The 21,482-nt window shown below is 36.0% G+C and overlaps 1 protein-coding gene across 3 annotated transcripts in view; it reads right to left on the reverse strand.

Moving 5' to 3' along the window:
- sog (chordin short gastrulation) overlaps nt 1-21,482 on the reverse strand; it is a 139,370-nt gene that overhangs the window by 97,102 nt on the left and 20,786 nt on the right. Inside the window, exon 1 of one of the 3 annotated variants that reach the window (XM_074113506.1) lies at nt 4,102-4,675. The exons of the other annotated variants lie outside the window; for them this stretch is intronic. Within the exon in view, the coding sequence (XP_073969607.1) occupies nt 4,102-4,261 (160 nt within the window). The 5' untranslated portion in view covers nt 4,262-4,675. Of the gene's footprint in view, nt 1-4,101; nt 4,676-21,482 lie in introns of those variants that run through there. 3 annotated transcript variants of the gene reach the window in all.

Raw genomic sequence — 21,482 nt, forward strand, 5'->3', positions numbered from 1 at the left:
ACTAAACCAACAATACATCTTAGCATTGCGAGTCTAGCCTATAACCGCCTAACATACTTTACTATAAATTTCTCATATTAACCATTAAATAAAATCCAAGCCCTAGACTGGGGGAATCGAACCCACTAAACCAACAATACATCTTAGCTTTGCGGGTCTAGCCTATCACCGCCTAACATACTTGACTATAAATTTCTCATATTAATCATTAAATAAAATTCAACTCCTTGACCGGGGGAATCGGAACCCACTAAACCAACAATACATCTTAGCATTGCGGGTCTAGCCTATAACCGCCTGACATACTTTACTATAAATTCCTCATATTAACCATTAAATAAGATCCAAGGGCTAGAGATAGGGAATCGAACCCACTAAACCAACAATACATCTTAGCATTGCGGGTCTAGTCTATAACCTCTCGGCTACCGTGGCGCCTGCGATTGAGTCGTGTTTGACCCCAAAACCTTATTGGTGACAGTCAAATTACAAAAACTCTTTCGTTGCTTTTGAGCTACACTACTGATGGCACATGCGCACAGAACTAGTTTGTAATAATCACTTTAAAAACTATTTATTTCTGGTGCAAATTCACAATCAAAAACAAAAAAAAAAAAAAAGACTCAATAATACAAAAGAGACGAACGAATCTTCTTCATGCGTAAAGTGACGTCAAAAAAATATATCAATTACGAGTAGTAAAAGAAATGTGCTCCTAAGTTGTAAGAACAGAGAATTAGTAACTAAAAGATTAAGATTAATGACGCATTCTCTATAACTGTAACAAAAACACAGGCCACTGCCTATTATATAAATAAAATCTTTTTTGAAGATGCTACCCAACTCGCGCACTCTCTGGCTGTGGCTGGCTAGCCGTCCCCAACTCGTCAGACAGACAGACAGACCACTCGTCCATTCCGGTGATTCATATACAGCCTCTTTAATTTATATATATATATAAATATATATTAAATAATCTGCTGTACTAAACTTCAGAGCATTTTTTCTCTCTTTTGACCTCCAGCAATTCTTCTAAACATTCTACCCAGTATTTATTTTTTACAATATACGTTTCACCGGAATTCGAACTTTATTGGGATGGAGACTAAATTTCTTCGCTCTCAGAATGCCATCATGAGTCCGGGAGTGGTACTTCCGTAAATTACGCAAAAAACAAAAATCTTGGTGTAAACACTAACCGCCACTTCCTGTGACTGCGAATAGCGTAATTTATTTTCTCTCTCACTCTCTCTCTTTAATTTGAACTTGAAAAAAAAAAATAATTGATTCCCATATTATGCATCTTAAACTTTGAAGATACAATTTTCGAAAAAAAAAAGAAAAACGGAAGCCAAATAATAGGAAAATTCTTTTAATTAACAATACTACTTCCGGTCAATTCATTTTCCAAGAATTTAGGAAATTTTTTTTTTTTTTGGCCCTCATGCGCACCATCAATCGAATGTTTTGTAGGAAAATTTTACATCTAAGAAGTCGTAGAAATTTGAGTGATTCTGTAAAGTGGTAGTTTTCTGGTCTTGACCAAAACCTTATGCTGGCGAATTCTAGTGGCACAGAAACGAGAGTGGGAGGATAAGTCCCATATGTAAAAAAAGATAAAAAACAGAAAAAAAATTTTTTGTGAGGGGGGGTTCAAGTGACCCCAGAAAACAAAAAATTTCAAAGAAAAACCTCAAAAAAAATACCCAGGATACAAAATACTTCCCTCATAATCTCTACAAACCTAGAAAAGTACAGTGGTAACTCGGTTCTCGACCACAATTCGGTTCCGGAAGTGTGGTCGAGAACCGAAACAATTTATCCCATAAGAAATAATGTAAACTATGTCAGTTTATTTCGTTTCTAAGCCCCAGAAATATTAGGCCGTTTTACTAGAGCCTAATTTTTATATTTTATGTAAAAAACAAGGTATCTAAACAAGAAATAAGATCTATCTAAGTGTAAATATAAAAACAACTCGGCTCATCTCGGTGGTGTTCCGAGTTCCAAATTTTTTGTTCGGATTTTAGGAGAATTGTTTTCTTCGAATTTCTTGGTGGAATACCGATTTGTTCGAAAGTCAAGTCATTCAAAAATCGAGGTACCACTGTACTATGTTCAATAGAAAATTATAAAAACTATAAGAACTTGGAAAAGTAGTTTTTCTTTTTACACACACACAAAATAAACATACGTAACATTTTCTAGATTTTCCGACTTTTTACGAATCAGTGTTGAAAAACTGGGATGGCAAAAAATAGTTGATAATTTTTTTTTCTCTCTCTCTTTTTCCAATTAGTACAATGAAAATAATGATGATAATAATCAGGAACTGTTGGATTCAAACGGATCTATTCGAGGACTGGCTCCAAAAAGACAGGAACTACATTGCCGGGGCTAATCAGAAATGATTTTACTTTATGAAACGAAAGAACAATACCAAATAAGTGATTTAATGGATCAATTCAATAAGTGACAGCTGAAGCCCTAGAAGAGCTTCTTCGTTGAATGGATGTTACAAATAGTACACAGTATTGGAAACACTAAGACTTTTTTGTCTTACCACGGCTTGTATAATTACAGGTTTTTCGTTTTAAAAGAAAGAAGTCGAAATGTATGAACTAGATGTCCACCCTAAAAAATCCTCAAATCATAAACTCCTGGACCTTACAATTTATCCTATGTTTGTACAATTACAAAATTGTACATTCAAATCTTCTAACTCAAAACTACAACATTTGGCTCCCTTAAATATTGCTTATCATATATATTTAAGCCCTTCACTAGCACGGCCTAACTAACTTTCCACCCTTCACTTTAGAACCCTTCTTAAGTCAATTTCGGGTACATTCTTTTCATAGAAAGGTAATTGATTTCTTTGTGTCCACACAAAGAAGAAAAAAAGAAAAAGAAAAATCGGTAAGAACTGAAGATATCTAAATGATTAAAGTATTATTTGGTTGGCTGTTTCTCTTTCTAAAAATTTTTGAATTTTACTTACAAATGGATTACTTATTAATAAAACCCAGATAATGAAGCTGTACATAACAACGACCCGAAAAAAATGCACGACATATTAAAAAATTTTTTCAGCACTAAGTTAACGTTAAGATTTTCTCATTCTTCTAAAGCAGTGGCTCCCAAACCTGTGGTCCACGCAAGAACTAGAATATGGTCCGCGAAACACTTAACAATTTTAAAATAATAATAATAATAATATATTTATTTGACATGCGACCGCATGTGCGCGGCGCCGGCGCGGTGAATGGGGACGTCGAGCGATCTTAGAGCGCCTAAAGACACAAGTCCTAGAATCGATTAAAAGCAAATGATGATGGTGCGTGTAGCTTTGAGCAATCTCATCAATCCCAAGGATTACCCCATCTTATAACAGAAAACATAATCACAATGTTAATTGAAGTTTATTTTTTAAAATCTAAAAGTAGTTTACATATTGTGATGCTGAACTTTGTGGGCCATTGTTGCTAACAACAAAAAATATTAAAATGGTCCCTGGTCTTAAAAAGGTTGGGGAACCACTGGTCTAGAGTTAATTTTCTGAAAATCGTACCCAGAGAGAGAAAAAAAAAAACAACTTAGACTTCCGGTATATAAAATATTAAATGACGATATGATCAAAAATTAAAAACGGACAAAATTCGGGGAGATTTTTATCGGAAAAAAAGCGGGACAATATTTTTTTTTGAAGGCGGGAATTAGAGATAGAATAAACCAGATGGGATTGTTTCCGGATAATGCGAGATTTAGAATTAAGACTGGCTGACTAGATAGAAGGTACCAATAATTTTTTTTTTTTTGAGGGTTCTTTTGTGAGTAATCCATTATAATAATATAGATCAGACGTACTTCAGACGGATGTGTTATATTAATAATATTATAAAATAAAACCAAAGAGATGATATAATTTTTTTTGGCACCAATCAATGTCATATGTCACACAATACACACGGCTGTGAAAAAACGGAAACTAAAATACTATACTTTATTGGTTCTGAATGATTAAATTTAGAATTGGTATTTATAGAATATTTTATTACTTATTTTATTTGGTCATTTTTAATTACTAAAAATGGTACATACCAGCAGCTTTGTTATTTCTACGAGTTTCTTCAGAACCAATTGGTGGCGCTTGTCTTCTGCATAATACACCAACATTGGACACAACCAATAAACCATAATATAACACCAAAACGGAATAGAGGGTGTTAATTGAGTGCGAACGAAAACGGACTGGTAACATATTTGCTGGTTATGCATACACAAATTAATTTTTAATAATATGAATATATGAATTTTTATAATTTAAAAAAAAAATAATTATAATTATAATTACAGGGGGGGGGGTTAAGCCCGTATTTTGTTTTAATTTTATCACACTTGAAAAAAATCGATAAGTTTGATTGAAGTAACCAAGAAAAAAACCAAATTTCAATTAAAAAAATTAAAAATGTCCCCACCCGGTTCAAAATACGACAATTTCAAAAAAAAATATCGTAGTAAAATCCAATACGCGCAAATCAAACACTCGCACTAAATGGTCGACGACGAGCTATTCAAGTAGAAGAGTATTGGCAACATACAGCGTGCGTTTGACACCCGGTTACCAGCTACACTGGCTTTAACTCTACTAAATCTACCCCCACCACTAGCCACAAATATAACAACACTGTCACACCACCTAAAGAAACTTGTTGAAACCTAAATCCCCCACCCCTCTTCCTCTCCCACCAATTAGTCGGCTACCGCGCGGCCGGCCGGCCGTCACTAAAACAAGACAACCCGCCAAAATGTTCCTCGGGGCGCTAATTTCTTTTTAAAAAACAAAAACAAAAAAAAATTCGCGAAAGCGCGGGACTTATTTTATTTCATTTCCTCCCGCGCTTAGACAGGAAGTTATCGAGTATGATTCCTATTAAGGCTTTCCTGTATTTCCCCTTTTTATGAGCGGCATTACTCCATATTAAACTTTTGTGCACTAAGTTCACGTATTTTACGTTTAAAAAACAAAAAAAAACACATAATAGCAATATTTCTTTAAACTGTAAATATGTACTAAAAGTACGTATATAAAGCGTTTTCCAAACTGAATATCGGAAACGGAACTGATGGCTGCCATTTTAAAGGCATTTAAACCCATTTAAACACGTTAAACATTGTTAACCGTCGTACTATCAAAGACCCAATGAACACCCTCTATTGCATTTTGGTGTTATATTATGGTTTATTGGTTGTGTCCAATGTTGGTGTACGTACGAGGGTCGTTTGAAAAGTCCGTGCAAAAATAAAAACTACTTAATTTTTGGGGGTAAACCTTTTTTATTTTTCAACATAGTCTCCTTTTAGGCTTATACACTTCGTCCAACGCTGCTCTAGTTTGTTGATCCCTTCCGAATAATAGGATTTGTCCAAGTCTGAAAAATAGCCATTCGTTTCTGCAATCACCTCCTCGTTTGAATAAAATCTTTTTCCCGCCAGCCATTTCTTCATATTGGGGAACAAATAGTAGTCCGAGGGAGCCAAGTCTGGAGAATAGGGGGGATGTGAAACGAGTTGGAATCCTATTTCCATTAATTTTGCGACCACAACTGCTGAGGTGTGAGCTGTTGCGTTGTCGTGATGGAAAAGGACTTTTTTGTGGGCCAATCGTGGGCGTTTCTCTTGCAGCTCGGTTTTCAAACGGTCCAATAACGATGAATAATATGCACCAGTAATAGTTTTACCCTTTTCCAGATAGTCGATGAGGATTATTCCTTGCGAATCCCAAAAGACAGTCGCCATAATCTTACCGGCCGAAGGAACGGTCTTCGCCTTTTTTGGCGCAGATTCCCCCTTGGTAACCCATTGTTTAGATTGTTCTTTGGTCTCAGGAGTGTAGTGATTTATCCATGTTTCATCCACAGTGACGAAACGACGCTTAAAGTCCTGCGGATTCTTCTGGAACAGCTGCAAACCGTCCTTGCAACACTTCACATGATTTCGTTTTTGGTCAAGAGTGAGCAATCGCGGCACCCATCTTGCGGATAGCTTTGTCATGTCCAAATGTTGATGCAAAATATTATGTACCCGTTCATTCGAGATGCCCACAGCACTAGCAATCTCACGCACCTTCACTCTTCTGTCATCCATCACCATATCATGGATTTTATCAATGATTTCTGGAGTAGTAACCTCAACAGGGCGTCCAGAACGTTCAGCGTCACTTGTGCCCATATGGCCACTCCGAAAATTTTGAAACCACTTATAAACTGTTCTAATCGAAGGTGCAGAGTCACCATAATGTTTATCAAGCTTCTCTTTAGTCTCCTGAGGCGTTTTGCCTTTCATAAAGTAGTGTTTAATCAACACACGAAATTCTTTTTCGTCCATTTTTTGAAAATCACTCGACTTCCTCGATTCAAACGATGCCAAACACAAAGAAATAGACCGATCTGGCTGAAACTTGGTGTGTGTTCTTCCAAGAGATGCTACTAACTAAACATAACCTCGATACGCGCCAGTGGTGCTATCTCTCTGGCTTTGCACGGACTTTTCAAACGACCTTCGTATTATGCAGAAGACAAGCGCCACCAATTGGTTCTGAAGAAACTCGTGGAAATAACAAAGCTGCTGGTATGTACCATTTTAGTAATTAAATTACCTATAAAATAAGTAATAATTTAATAGCCACAGCTTAACTTCAATCCTACAAATGGCTCCAACTAAACTTGGAAATGTTATTGCTTTTAAGCGATAATGAATCACTTTTACTAATAATAATTTTCCGAAACTTTCACGTATTTTTTGAAGGTGTTTCAATTTCCCAAAATAATAATAATATAAATAATAATAATGGCTTCAGAGAGATGCGATCAGCTATGCGGTTAGCGAATTGTGTTAAATTATGTAAAATTTCACGACAATTCGTTGCTGTACTACATGTGTAGTATCATGTTTTCGGCAAAACTAAAACTAACACCTCTTACACAAACGACGGTTCCGGTCAGATAGATTTCTCTACAAACACGTGAGACGCTGCAATCGAAAGAGAAAAGGCTTTACGCGGCACAGCTGTTAGGTAGTTAGGATTTGGCGCATACATAGTTCTTCTGTAGCAGCATCAGTCTCGTTATTTAATAGCCACACCTCGTATATTGTGAGTGGTACGGCATATTTCAATGCCATTCTTGGTTATATTATAACAAAAAAAAAAAATCGATGATGTCAAAGCAAAGACGTCACATTACATTGCGCTAGTCACGGATATTTGACGCAGCAGTTAAGACCCAGGTTTTTCCTCCCAAACTGTCGAGTTTGCTACGTCACAACTATTCAACGCTGCGGTTCACATAAATGTTTAAGAAGTGGATTAGCTACGCAGTTAGCGTATTGGATTCCCGGGTTCGAATCCAGCTGCTGGCCCTTAGATTTTCTCTTCCTAGGAGCTTCTTACAGACAACACTGTCCGATGATGGACAATGTTGTCTGTAACGAGAGAACACTGTCCGGAGGCCGGGTAGTGCACTGAAAAAAGCTCCGGGCGCCAATAACCGGTAAGATGTTGATGCGCCTTATATCATTAAATAAAAAAAAATAATGGCTTCAGAGATGGTTTTAGAAAACTAAAAAACTCGAGTGAAATTTACAAAAATTATTATATTGGAAAAGAAAATTATGATTGTTTAATAGTGAAGTCAAAGAACGTGTAGCCGCTTACACAAACCAGTTCTCATCGAAGTATGAAAAACCTATCTTTGGACCAATGGTTCAATAGCTCTCTTTGGCTTGGTACTAAGAAGATTCTTCGGGGAGCAAGAAGTAGAAAGACAACCAGCATTCTCCCTTCTTTTCAATGGTGAAATTGATCCAAGGAAGGAGTAAGATATTTGGACCAAGGCGAGGAACATGTCCAGATTCTGAAGCGAAGTGTGCGGTGTTGAAGTATCTCGCCGCAGGAGTTTTCCTTAAGGATTAGCCAATGGAGAGAGAGGCTTGAGGTCCGTAACCTAACTCTGTAGAGAAAAGCGGATCATAAAGGAATGAGCGGTAAACTTTCAAAGAGCGATGGGAATTTTTATCTTGAGGCAGGCTCCCGGATATCCGCATGGGAAGCCACAATGTTTACCACCTTGGATAATCGCTTCCATTAATAATAATAATTGAATAATAATCGTGATCAAAAAACGTTTTGAGCAGAAGTATTAGTCGGATTATGAAACCAATGATAAAATTAGATATTTACAAAGATACAGTAAATAGCAATTAACTTTTACAACCTATCATGTTAAAGTCAAATTTACAAAGTGGTCTTCCCGAAAGTGATTTGCTCACAAAATACACAAAGCACGGGCATTCCAGGAAGCAAACTGTGTTTGGGATCGTTGACTTCACAATTTGTAACTGTTTTGGTAATCTGTCTACCATATTAACCAGTTAAGCGTGGAATTTAGTTTTAACCCCCCCACCACCACCACAGTGTGCGGAATTAAAATCAGACAATGACGTGTGTATACACGTCGAACGCAGGGCAAAAAACCAAAAACTCTCTCTGGGGCTTACAGATTACCAGAGCATTCTGTGCTCTTTCAAAAAATCTTGCACCGCCTCTTCATGTATGCATTGCTCTAGTTAACTGGGGATGCGCAAGAGCTTTTACAAGGAATAGAAAAGAGCTTTGAATTCTGTGCAAAATGAAATCACGCTCTGAACCTCTATCTAAAATGTAAAAACGGGCATTGCGCAAGGGTTTTGAGAGCTTCTATTTGTGTGCGTAATTCTCCAATGCGGAGACCCAAACATGTACCAACAACTTATCATTTTTGGCTGGCACCCACCGCAGTTCTATTGGGTAAGATAAAGGAAACATCCCACCAAATAATATACTTATTATTATTTTTTTTCTTCTGATTTAAGGCGCATCAACATCTTGGCGGTTATTAGCGCCCGGAGCTTTTTTCAGTGCACTGCTGGGCCTCCGGAGACAGTGTTCTCTCGTTACAGACAACACTGTCCCATCACATTGAGCTGTAAGAAGCTCCTAGGAAGAGAAAATCTAAGGGTCAGCAGCTTGTATTCTAAACCGGGACCTCCGCGTGGGAGTCCAGTACGCTAACCGAGTATTCTTATTGTATTTTATTAAAATTTTGAGTTTTTTTTTTGTAGTTAATGGCAATTTTATATTTTTTCACAACGAGTATACACGTCGAACGCACCGTAAACAGGTTAAGTTCATCTTGCAGCATATCGGGTGATTAGGGTCTTAAATGATTCCTACTGCATAATCCTTGGGAACTGAAGACAGTCGATCTCTTCTTAGCAAGAGTTAAGCTAGGGGTTATCTCATGTGCATTACTTTTTCTTTTAATACCCTGTCTATTTGATTCTGGCAGCCCCAATACCCGGAACCGGTAGTAAGGAGGAAGTGTGGACCCACGGTGGGTTAAGAAGAGCTCGCATTAATCCATCTGATCAACATTACCCACGAGTTCTCTTTAACCAATTACAGACTAAAGCAATTAACACTGTACTTTTATTTCCGAATTCCAAAAACATGACTAGAGTAATTTCCTGAAAAAAATAGGGAAGGGAAAAACCCCTGTAGCAATTAAAATGCAAACAATTCCCCCCACACACAAATATGCAATATTTGAATCCAGGAAAAGAAATTAGGAATAATAACAAAATGGAATTATTATTGGATATTCAAAGAATGAGACAGAAAGAGAGAGATAGAGAGAATCGACCAAATTAATCTGGGACAATCGAATTGTTTCAACCTTGTAATGGCGACAGACAAACAAGAATTTACCTTCCTATAAGCGCCTACCCCCGCAGATTGTGCCCAGACCTACCTAGCCCAATACATTACGTACTTGAACTCCACACAATAAGCAACATTTAATGGCAGGCAACATGGTGTAAGATTACTTCAAGGTGTGACCCCCCCCCCCAATTAAAGGGAGAAAATTTAGAAAATTGTTGCGACCTTTTCTCATTAAAAACTCTGAATTAATTGTTACTAACATTATCGATATTATAAATTGAAAGATAGATCAATTGATTCACTGGTAAAATTAAACTCGTAAAAATTTCTAAAGATTTGGTAAAATTGTCCTTCCGGTTGATCGATTATGGCGTCCTCTGGTTAGCAAGCAGCTAACCTTATTAACAGATTTGTACTTCCGGCAATTTTTTTTTTTTTTAAAGCGACTTCCTCTTCGTTCAGAGGATCTCTTCCCCCCCCCCCCACTTTATTAGAATATTTACAACTGCAACAAATGTTGCATCAAGTAAATTTTGATGAAACTGGTTAAGTTCTCATGAATGTCATGTAAGAGCAACCACTCCAATTGATGGAACTCTTTCTCAGTGGATATTAAGGTAGTGGTTAGGCCAGTGGTGGGCAAACTTTTTTAATGGGGGGCCACAAAGTTTAAGAAATGCTAGAGGAGGGCCAGAATTATAGAAAAAATGCATTTTGTGTTAAAGCTTTTAATCATAATATTATAAAAACATTACAGCATTCACACTTGTGTAACTACGCGGCTAGTTTAGCTTCACCTATAGGTTATGCATCTATTATTCTACTAAGAAGAATCTACTTTATACTTCTCGACCGTCAAAACGTAATTATAGCGGGCCATATACTATCCATGTCGATGGACCTTCGGCGGGCTGGATTAAATACTTTCGCGGGCCGGAGGTGGCCCGCGGGCCGGAGGTGGCCCGCGGGCCGTACTTTGCCCATCACTGGGTTAGGCCCTAAGTTACTTTATGCTTGTCCCTCCTGGAGTCTGGACATATCGATCCAATATCGCCTCGCTGCAGCAGATCATGCAAAATAAATTCCTCAGGCTTGTGACAACTTCCCCCCGCTACAGACCGTATTATAGACTTACACTCTAACACCAGCATGGACTATGTAGAACACTACATCAAGGTACCTCGCTACTGGTTTCTTCAGTAAGTGTGAATTAAGTCACAACCACCTATGCAGACTAATAGAGGACTATAGCTTGGACTCGATGCACAGGCACAGGAGAGTTAGGGACTCCCTGAAGTAAAACTTTTCTTAAAGGCTGAGGGTTTTTCATTGTTTTTTCCCTCATTATTTACTTTTATACTATAGTAACAATTTATGTAATTAGCAGGAGATTATAGTATTTATACTGGAACTCCTTATGTACATATGTACAATATATACCTTCAATTGTTAAATAAAGTTTATCTATCTATCAGTGGATATTACACTCACATCAGTAGGTCCCTAGGCTACTTCCGCTTCAAGCGACTGTGGAGGATTGTCTGGAAGGTGTGGAGAGGAGAATTGTTGCACAAGAGGATTAGGATGGAGAGAGCTAGGAGCTAGCTGTGAAAGTTGCGGTAGCGAGACTTTATTAGATCGGTGACAAAAGGGATGTGAAGGTTACAGTGTGAATGGTAAGGTTAGAAATTTAGTATGGAGCATTCAGGATTTTCCTGTAGGAATTTATACTGTGTAGTGTCTGCAGGCGTTTTGGAGTTGCAAGGGTTTGGTTGAACTCCACACTTCTGCTCCGTATGTCGTCCATATGGGTCTTAAAACAGTTTCTTGTAAATTGTCACTTTGTGATTCAAGTCGAGTTTGGATCTGCGGTCAGGTAGTCTAGTAAGTTAGCTTTTAGCGTCTGTTCACGTCTTGTCGTTTCAGTCGAGTATGTGACTTCGTATGGAACTTTATGGATTTTCCTGTAGGATTTTAGACTGTGTAGTGCCTGCAGGCGTTTTGGAGTTCAACGAGGGTTTGGTTGAGCTCCACACTTCTGCTCCGTATGTCGTCCATATGGGTCTTAAAACAGTGTCTTGTAAATAGTCAGTTTGTGATTCAAAGTCAAGTTTGGATCTGCGGTCAAGTAGTCTAGTCAAGTAGCTTGTAGCGTCTGTTCACATCTTGTCGTTTCAGTCGAGTGTGTGGCTTCGTATGGAACATTAAGGATTTTCCTGTAGGATTTTAGACTGTGTAGTGCCTGCAGGCGTTTGGAGTTAGCCCCACACTTCTGCTCCGTATGTCGTCCATATGGGTCTTAAAACAGTGTCTTGTAAAAATGGTCAGTTTGTGATTCAAAGTCGAGTTTGGATCTGCGGTCAGGTAGTCTAGTAAAGTAGCGTCTGTTCACGTCTTGTCGTTTCAGTCGAGTATGTCAAGGCAATCTTAAAGAAAAAAAGGGTCACTTCCTGTAAAAAAAAAACCTCAAAATTGCCAAGACTACTCGATTCAAATACTGTTTTTACTCACGAGGAATCAGAGAAAGAAAAAAATAATGCATTTACGAATTGAATTAAAAAAAAGGAAACTGCAAAACCAATTTGGAGGTGATATCACTTCACCCTGGGATACATTCCAAAACAGTGACGCCACAATCAATGCTGTCTAAATTACAATTAATTAATCAAGTGATTACATACAGAAGAAAACCAGCTAACAGATTCATTAAGAAGCCATTATCTTAGCTTAGGAATAAATTTACTCCAATCAAAAGTTTATTATTCAATGATTTTTTTTTTTAAATAAATTTTTAAAAACTACAATGTATTTAGAAAAAAGACTAAACAAGCTTCTCTAGCCACAGCTGACTGTATTGTAGTACTGTACAAAAAAATTACATGTCTACCAACACACACATATATACAAAAAAAAAAATAATAATAAACTAAATTAAATCTTTAAAAAAAAGGAAAGGAAATTACTTAAAGTTAATGGGCCAAAACCAATGCTATCTAAATCAAGGACCAGGCTAGCCAACCGTGTATATAAATATAATGTACATATCTGTAAATGTCTATGTGTGTGTCTGTCTGTGTGTGATTGTTCGTGCCTAAAAAAAAGTTAATTTAATTGGTGTTTAATAGGTGACATAAAATTAATTGTTTACAATTTTTAAATAATTTTTTGGCAATTAGTTATGTATATTGATAAAAAAAGTAATAGTTTTAGCAATGCTGTCAACACTGATTACAAAAAAAAACAACTTTATCATTAAAACATGTGTCATAAAATGTAATTAATTACTTCCATAAAATTCATGAAGTTGCGGGGTGGGGGGGTGCTGATTGAAGAAAAGGCCAAGTTTAAATTTTTTAACGATAGATTTATCATTAATTTTGTAAGCCAGAATACTCCGAAATTATAAGCCATCACTATCACCGGACAGTGAGCTGTAAGAAGCTCCCTAGGTAGAGAAAATCTAAGAGAGCCAGCAGCTCTGGATTCGAACCCACGATCTCCGTAGTATTATGTTCCAAAAAGAATTTTTGGCCAATATTAGAACAATATTAGGTAAAAAATTACAATACGAAAAAACAAATACGGCGCCTGTCACACCCAGTAATGCAATACAAAGCCGTCAGCATGGATTGCCTATACTAATTTTAATATAATTTACTAGGCGTAAAAATATGGGAAATATTAAGTGTTAAAAATAATTTTTATTGAATTTTAGTTAGTCTGTAAGTCTATTTTGGCTGGCCCCTTGCTGCTGACCGTGTTATGGTTTAAAGTTAATTTCTGGATACAAATTTGAACACTCTCACGAATTTTCCTAACATTTCCTTTTAACTGCGAATTACGGAAAAAGAAAAAAAATACAATATATAATAGTTGTTACTATCTAAAAACGTGGTTTAAACTTCAATTGTTTGAGTACAAAGTAAACCATTAATTTCTATTTTTTTAAAAAAAATCAAGGATACTTTTCGAGGGGGTTATTAAGCTGCCCTCTGTGGCCCCTTTTTTTCTAGGGATCTATGGAAGATATCTTTATAAAAAAAATTCATGTAGAGCTTTGAATAAGTTGCGAAAAAAAAGTACTTAAAGAAGTTGAGCTACAATTCTAGGGAAAAGGCAAAAGTTTAGAAAAGTCCCACTAATAAATAGTTCCAGATTTAATAGTCCAATTCTATGAAATATTCAAAGCATTTAAGCATTAATAATGTTTTTCCAAAAATTTTCCAGAACGGAAAAAAAATTTAAGACTTTTAAAACTGCAAAAAAAAAAACTGATTTTTGTAAGAGACAAATCATTGTGCGTATTGAAACCAGATTTTACACGTAAATATTTTTAAGACAAGAAACTATAGTATCATAGTTTATTTTACTTTAAATAATTATTTATTTATTTTTGTTCAGATATATTTAATTTAAATTGCTACACAATATATGTGCAAAACTATATTTATAGAGTTTACAATAAATTTTCTATTTATAAAGCTGAACTAATCTACTGTAAAATTATTATTATTTGTAAAAAATAAAAATAAATAAAAAAATAAAGAACAATAAATAAGAGAAGAGAACAAATAAAAATAAAGGAGAAATAAATTACTGGCCACCGGCGACTCCCAGCACAATTTTAGAGTGATTACGAATGTAAATCTTAAGACTAGGGAGGGGCCTCTACAATTTTGTCTTTCTTTTATATATCTACAATATATAATTGTAATGGTTTTATAATTTAATAAGAGCTATTTTATTTTTTGTTTTTTAATGTCTGTTATAATTAATTCTTATTTATAGTCTGTTGCTTATGTATTATATTTGTTTTATTTATAGTAATTTATGATTTTAAACTAGATTTTTGATTTTTTTTAAAATAAAATTAGAAATGATTAGTCTATCTATATACCTTGTCGGAATTTAGATGTTTTTAATGCGTATATTAAGCTTTCAGATGTTGATAGATTAGGGCGAAATTATTTTAAGTAAATTTTTGGATAATTATAAACACGATTTATTTTCAAAATACAACTTCCGTTTTTAGTTGGACTTATCGACTTCGAGTTAATGGAGGGGAGGTTTCATCCAAAAACGTTCCAACATCCACCACTTCAAATATCTTTCATCAAAACTTACACCACTTATTCTAGTTTTAGATATTTCGCTGAGAATGCTACAATTAGGGGTTTCAGACCAAATCGTAAGACCGGAAATACCACTTCATTGAATTGGGTTTTCCAATTTTTGTTGGGGGGGGGGGGATTTACTTGAAAACCGTTTTCTACGATTTTCCGTTAACATGGAGTTTATTTAAGTAAATCTAAAATGGGAGAAAGATTTTATGGCCAATTCATTTTCCTAGAGGCCAGGTTAACTTCACGAATATTTAAAAAAAAAAATGTAAAGTAAAGTAATCGCCTATTTTTTCAGGCGGGGCTTAACGTCCAACTACCAATTAGGTTTCGTGGACGGAGGCGACTAGCAAACATACTTTACTGTAAATTTCTTTTATTAACCATTAAATAAAATCCAAGACTTAGAGATAGGGAATCGAACCCACTAAACCAACAATACATCTTAGCATTGCGGGTCTAGCCTATAACCTCCTGACATACTTTACTGTAAATTCCTAATATTAACCATTAAATAAAATCCAAGGCCTAGAGACCGGGGAATCGAACCTACTAAACCAACAATACATCTTAGCTTTGTGGGTCTAGCCTATATCCGCCTACATAAATTAACTATAAATTTCTCATATTAACCATTAAATAAAATCCAAGACTTAGAGATAGGGAATCGAACCTACTAAACCAACAATACATCTTAGCTTTGTGGGTCTAGCCTATATCCGCCTACATAAATTAACTATAAATTTCTCATATTAACCATTAAATAAAATCCAACTCCTAGACCAGGGGAATCGAACCTACTAAACCAACAATACATCTTAGCTTTGTGGGTCTAGCCTATATCCGCCTACATAAATTAACTATAAATTTCTCATATTAACCATTAAATAAAATCCAACTCCTAGACCAGGGGAATCGAACCTACTAAACCAACAATACATCTTAGCATTGCGGGTCTAGCCTATAACCGCCTAACATACTTTACTGTAAATTCCTCATATTAACCATTAAATAAAATCCAAGGCCTAGAGACCGGGGAATCGAACCTACTAAACCAACAATACATCTTAGCTTTGTGGGTCTAGCCTATATCCGCCTACATAAATTAACTATAAATTTCTCATATTAACCATTAAATAAAATCCAAGACTTAGAGATAGGGAATCGAACCTACTAAACCAACAATACATCTTAGCATTGCGGGTCATTTTTTTTATATTGTTAACATTAAAGGTTGATGGGTCTTCTGTCATAGATGTTTCGATACAGTACCCAATCAGAACGGAGCGAAAGTGGACGTATATTTATGAATACAAAAAAATATATTTGAATAAATAAAATACAAACTAGAGAAGCAATACTAGGACTGAACTAAGTTCCTTGTCTCGATTTCACTCGATAATATTCCACTCACGAGAGTAACAAAATAATCCAATACTTAAGGAGCGGGAGCAGGAGGAGAACTAAGAGCCAATTTGTCATAACAGATCGTGAGCAAGATCTTTAGGGCGGCCCCCACAACCTAAGAATCCACAGACAGCTGAGATAATGAACAGGAATGTCCGGTGTTTCTAAGAAATAATTAAGAGATAACAGAAGTTAATAAACAATTTTTGTGTTGGTGGGCAGATTTTAATAGCAGAAGTAAAAATTGTGGAAGCAAGTATTTAGGGCAAATGAAATATTGCTCAAAATTTTCTGGACCATTTTTCATGGGTAAATATTTCACAGATGAACCAATAAGTGTGATTAATGTGCACAGCATCTGTAACGTATCAATTGAGGGGTAACCAGACGCCAGATACAGATAATCTAGAAATCTATACAGATCTCTTGAACAACTAACGTCAATTGAATTACTAAGAAATACGACCATGAACGTCAAGATTGTAAAAAAAAAACATGCGTTCAACAAATAATAATCATTTTGTTTCTTTGCATTGGATATGTGCGTTATTTCCGGTCTATATTAAAAAGGACGTATTAGATAAGTTCCGGTTCCGGAAGTTTTGAGTAATTTAAAGATGGATCATTAAAAGAAGAAAATAAAATTAAAAAAAAACAAAAAGCTGTCTCCAATATTGGTACTGGTACCATATGGTTCACATTTTAACATAATTCGCAAAATTAAATACATTTGCTTCTAATTAACAATCAGTGAGAAAATATTTGTGCTGTAACCATCGAATAATAGAGCTCCCATTATACTAAATTCAATAAAGGGAAGTACAAATCTATACTATTCGTAATTAAAAATATTTTTAAACCAATAAAGCTCCGTAAAATTTTAAATTTAGCTCTAACTAACCTTAAAAAAACTCATGAGAAACCGTTGTTTCCTGTTTTTTTTTTCTAATTGAATTTCCGTTTTCGAAAAAAAAAAAGTCATACAAAGCTCTGTCAGAACTTAATTCCATTTCCCAACTCAAATCTGGTGTCTTAAGATTGGCCATTCTCCAAGTTCTGATTGGCATATTCATCGTAGTGCGCATGTTTATTGGGTATCCTCGATCGGTTTCGGAATTTCGAGGGTGTAGAGATTTCGTCTGATTAACCTCCACCTCTGATAATGGATGAATGTCCAAAACCAACCGCTGCAGCGATACACAATAAACATGCTTGCTTGGCTACGAACGGATAAAATCAAAAGCTATTTTATCAAACAAACTGCAGACCTAAAAGACCATATGTTCATATTTAATTCCAGCCATTTATAAGAAATCCATCCCAGTCCCATCATTCAGGGGGAAAAAAATATACCCTTCATCGAATTTCTGGGATAAATTTTTCCTGCAAAAAGGTTGTAGATTTTTTTTGCCTTTTTTTTTTGTGGCATTGGCTTTCGCCATACAGCCAGCATCGTCTAGGTGCTTAACACTAGAATATCACTCTCCATTCTTACTTATAAATATATTCGCTTCACACATTCATCCCTCTACTCTACACAACTATTTACATACAAACTACAACTAATGGATGGATCAGTACTCTATATTCCTGCCATCCTTATAGCTTAACCGAAATTAAAATCACGTAATCCTTCTCTAATCATTTTCTTCCATTCATTCTATAACTTTTAAATACATTCATATTTCATTGCTAGCTCTGCTACAGATTTAAGCACATATATGTTGCTGGAGAATATTATGTCTTCGTAGCGAAATGGTGCATCTAAAAATACCTGCATAACTCGTCAAACAAGATTTTTAGATACATGTGTTTTGTAATCCCTGTACAGTCTAAAGTCTAAATAATTTTAAGTTTAAAAAGTTTAAAAATCCCTTTTTCTCTTGACCTAGCCAAATCCCTGTTACACCAAATTTCATTCTAAACTTTCCCAACACTTCAACCCGCTCATAAACGATCTATCCCAAACTAAAGTAAAAAAAAGTAAAGTAATTGCCTACTTTTTCAGGCGAGTTTTACGTCCAACTACCAAATTAGGTGTCGTGGACTGAGGCGACTAGCAAACATACTTTACTGTAAATTTCTCATATTAACCATTAAATAAAATCCAAGTCTTAGAGATAGGGAATCGAACCCTCTAAACCAACAATACATCTTAGCTTGGGTCTAGCCTATAACCGCCTAACATACTTTACAATAAAGTTCTCATATTAACCATTAAATAAAATCCAAGACTTAGAGATAGGGAATCGAACCCACTAAACCAACAATACATCTTAGCATTGCGGGTCTAGCCTAAAACCGCCTAACATACTGCACTATAAATTTCTCGCATTAACCATTAAATAAAATCCAAGGCCTAGAGATAGAGAATCGAACCCACTAAACCAACAATACCCTTAGCATTGCGGGTCTAGCCTATAACCTCCTAACATACTTTACTATAAATTTCTTATATTAACCATTAAATAAAATCCAAGACTAAGAGAAGGGAATGGAACCCAGTGCCACAATACATATTAGCTTTACAGGTCTCGCCTCTAACCGCTCGGCTACAGTGGCGCCTATATCCCAAAATATTCTTCCCTCAAATCCTCGCCGAAGACTGAAGCGTCGATGGCCTCGCGATCACCTGATCACATGATAGAAAAAAAGGGGCATCCTTCGAATTCACTTCAACGGCATCCTATATTTGTTGACTCATGAAGGTTATCGTTGGATGATGGCCTTCATTCAAATCTTTCCAGCCATTTTTATGTTATATATTGTTATCCGATTTACTTGTTGCCAGTAGACAGTTGTAAATTAAATAAAGAGAGTTAAAAAAATACGAAAGCACAGGGCCCTCAAACGCGGAAGATGCACGGACAACTTTAGCCCCAGTTCTGTAAACTTAACAGTTGTATATTTCCAGAGAGTTTCAAATTCGCAGACTGCGGTAATTAATTCCGAAATGATAAATTATTGTGTTGCACTTGATAAAAATACATAGAATAAATAAATAATAAAAAAAAGCACCCAAATTTTAGCATTAACCCCTATATTTCCCTCCTATTCTAATAACCACTCTTCATAAAGCGCTTCCGGTGGAAATATATATTTTTTTTTGTATTTAAATCAGTCAGTCACATGTTTTCTGTGCATGTGTTCTTACTGTGGTTGGTGTACAAGGAGCTTAGTTTGTAAATATGGCCGCCAGAATGACAGGTACGTAATTAGGATGGGATTTACTAAGTATTAAGCGCCCAGCCTTAAAACCTTAAAGTGGAGGGGAGGGGAGACAAATTGAGCGTGTACAAAGTTAGAAAAGCACGTACAAAGTGGCGCCATACACAGGAACACCTCATAAATCTTGTTTGCAATTATCCTCCTCATCCTATTCAAATCAAGTTCAAGGATTTACAAAAAAAAAAAAGAAGGGAACAAAAAGTAAACTCGAACCAATATACGGAATTCCAAGGAAAAAACGAAGATTTTTTTCTTTTTTGCCATAATTTAAATTCTTGATTGCAAACAAGAATGTGGTAAACAATTTCCTTCAACGAAACCAGCAAAATCCCTAATAAAAACTATTTACAAAGAATTATGTCAAGGTATGATTTATTTTTTGTATTTTACGTATTATTTGCTAAACAATAATAATTATTAGAGAATTTTTTTTAATTATTTATTTTGTAAATTACAAACTATAAATATGTACAATAAGTAAATAGGAGGTGAATAAGATGAACTGGTGCGGGAGGAGAGCAGGAGGAGAGAAACTACCCAGCGGTAGCACTCTCTAGATGAGAAAGGAGAATGTGAGGAGGAGAATGTGAGGAGGAGAATATGAGGAGGAGAATGTGAGGAGGAGAATGTGAGGAGAAGAATGTGAGGAGGATAGTGTGAGGAGGAGAATGTGAGGAGGAGAATGTGAGGAGGAGAATGTGAGGAGGAGAATGTGAGGAGGAGAATGTGAGGAGGAGAATATGAGGAGGAGAATGTGAGGAGAAGAATGTGAGGAGGATAGTGTGAGGAGGAGAATGTGAGGAGGATAGTGTGAGGAGGATAGTGTGAGGAGGAGAATGTGAGGAGGAGAATGTGAGGAGAAGAATGTGTGGAGGATAGTGTGAGGAGAAGAATGTGTGGAGGATAGTGTGAGGAGGAGAATGTGAGGAGGATAGTGTGAGGAGGAGAATGTGAGGAGGAGAATATGAAGAGGAGAATGTGAGGAGGGGAATGTGAGGAGGAGAATGTGAGGAGGAGAATGTGAGGAGAAGAATGTGAGGAGGATAGTGTGAGGAGGAGAATGTGAGGAGGAGAATACGAGGAGGAGAGAGGAGAGATTTAGGCCTTCAGACTACAAAGAAGTCGCGGGGCCACTGGAGATTCAGTCGGCGAGGAGGAGTATTAGGGATGTCAGAGGAAGCGAGAGACAGTACAAGAGAATTAGAGCTAATCGAGAGAGCAGTATGGAGCTTTTGGTATTTAGTCTTGGCAAGGGGATGTTGAGGTCGTGGTGAAGAGTCACCGTAGAAAGGAGCGTCAACTACCTGTCGGAGGAGTTTTGATTGAAATGTCTGCACCAGGGATGGAGAACCTTTTTGAGACGTGGGTCAAATTTTGTTCATTTTTTTTTTTTTTTAGTACTAGCTCTTGGGTCACTAATGCCCATTCGGCACAAGAGCTAAGTTTAAAAGAATTTTAAACTCAATATTTTCAAAACTAAACATTTTTAAAATTCAGTTGGCTTAACGGGACGAAACAAGTGCTATGGATATAACGTAAGCTATATTAATATTAATGAAGAAGGTAAGTTGTCATTTTTCGAGATATACTCGAAAAGTAGACCAAACAAAAAGTGAATACCCAGTTTTTCGAAAATTTAGCGTAATCTCACAACTTCCTTTTTTTATGAATTAAAAACAAAATACACCTGTTATTTTTAATGAATAGATAAAAAAAAAAAAAATAAGCTACAGTTAAAAAAAAATTCATTGATGCCTTATTATGATTTATTTATTCAAAGACTTGATGAATTATGACATCAAAGAAAATTTATAGCATTTTGCATTTATTACAGTGTCATTAATATTATTATAATAATAAATTATAATACAGAGAGAGAGAGAGTGCTGAGGAGGAGGGGTAATGGAAATAGATCTATTATTTAATTATGTGCATATTGATGGAGGGCCAGCGGCGACAACGAGTTA

Source organism: Rhodnius prolixus, unplaced genomic scaffold, assembly GCF_049639745.1.
Source record: "Rhodnius prolixus isolate KJV_2025 unplaced genomic scaffold, Rpr scaffold_7, whole genome shotgun sequence".
In the NCBI taxonomy this organism is placed as follows: Eukaryota; Metazoa; Arthropoda; class Insecta; order Hemiptera; family Reduviidae; genus Rhodnius; species Rhodnius prolixus.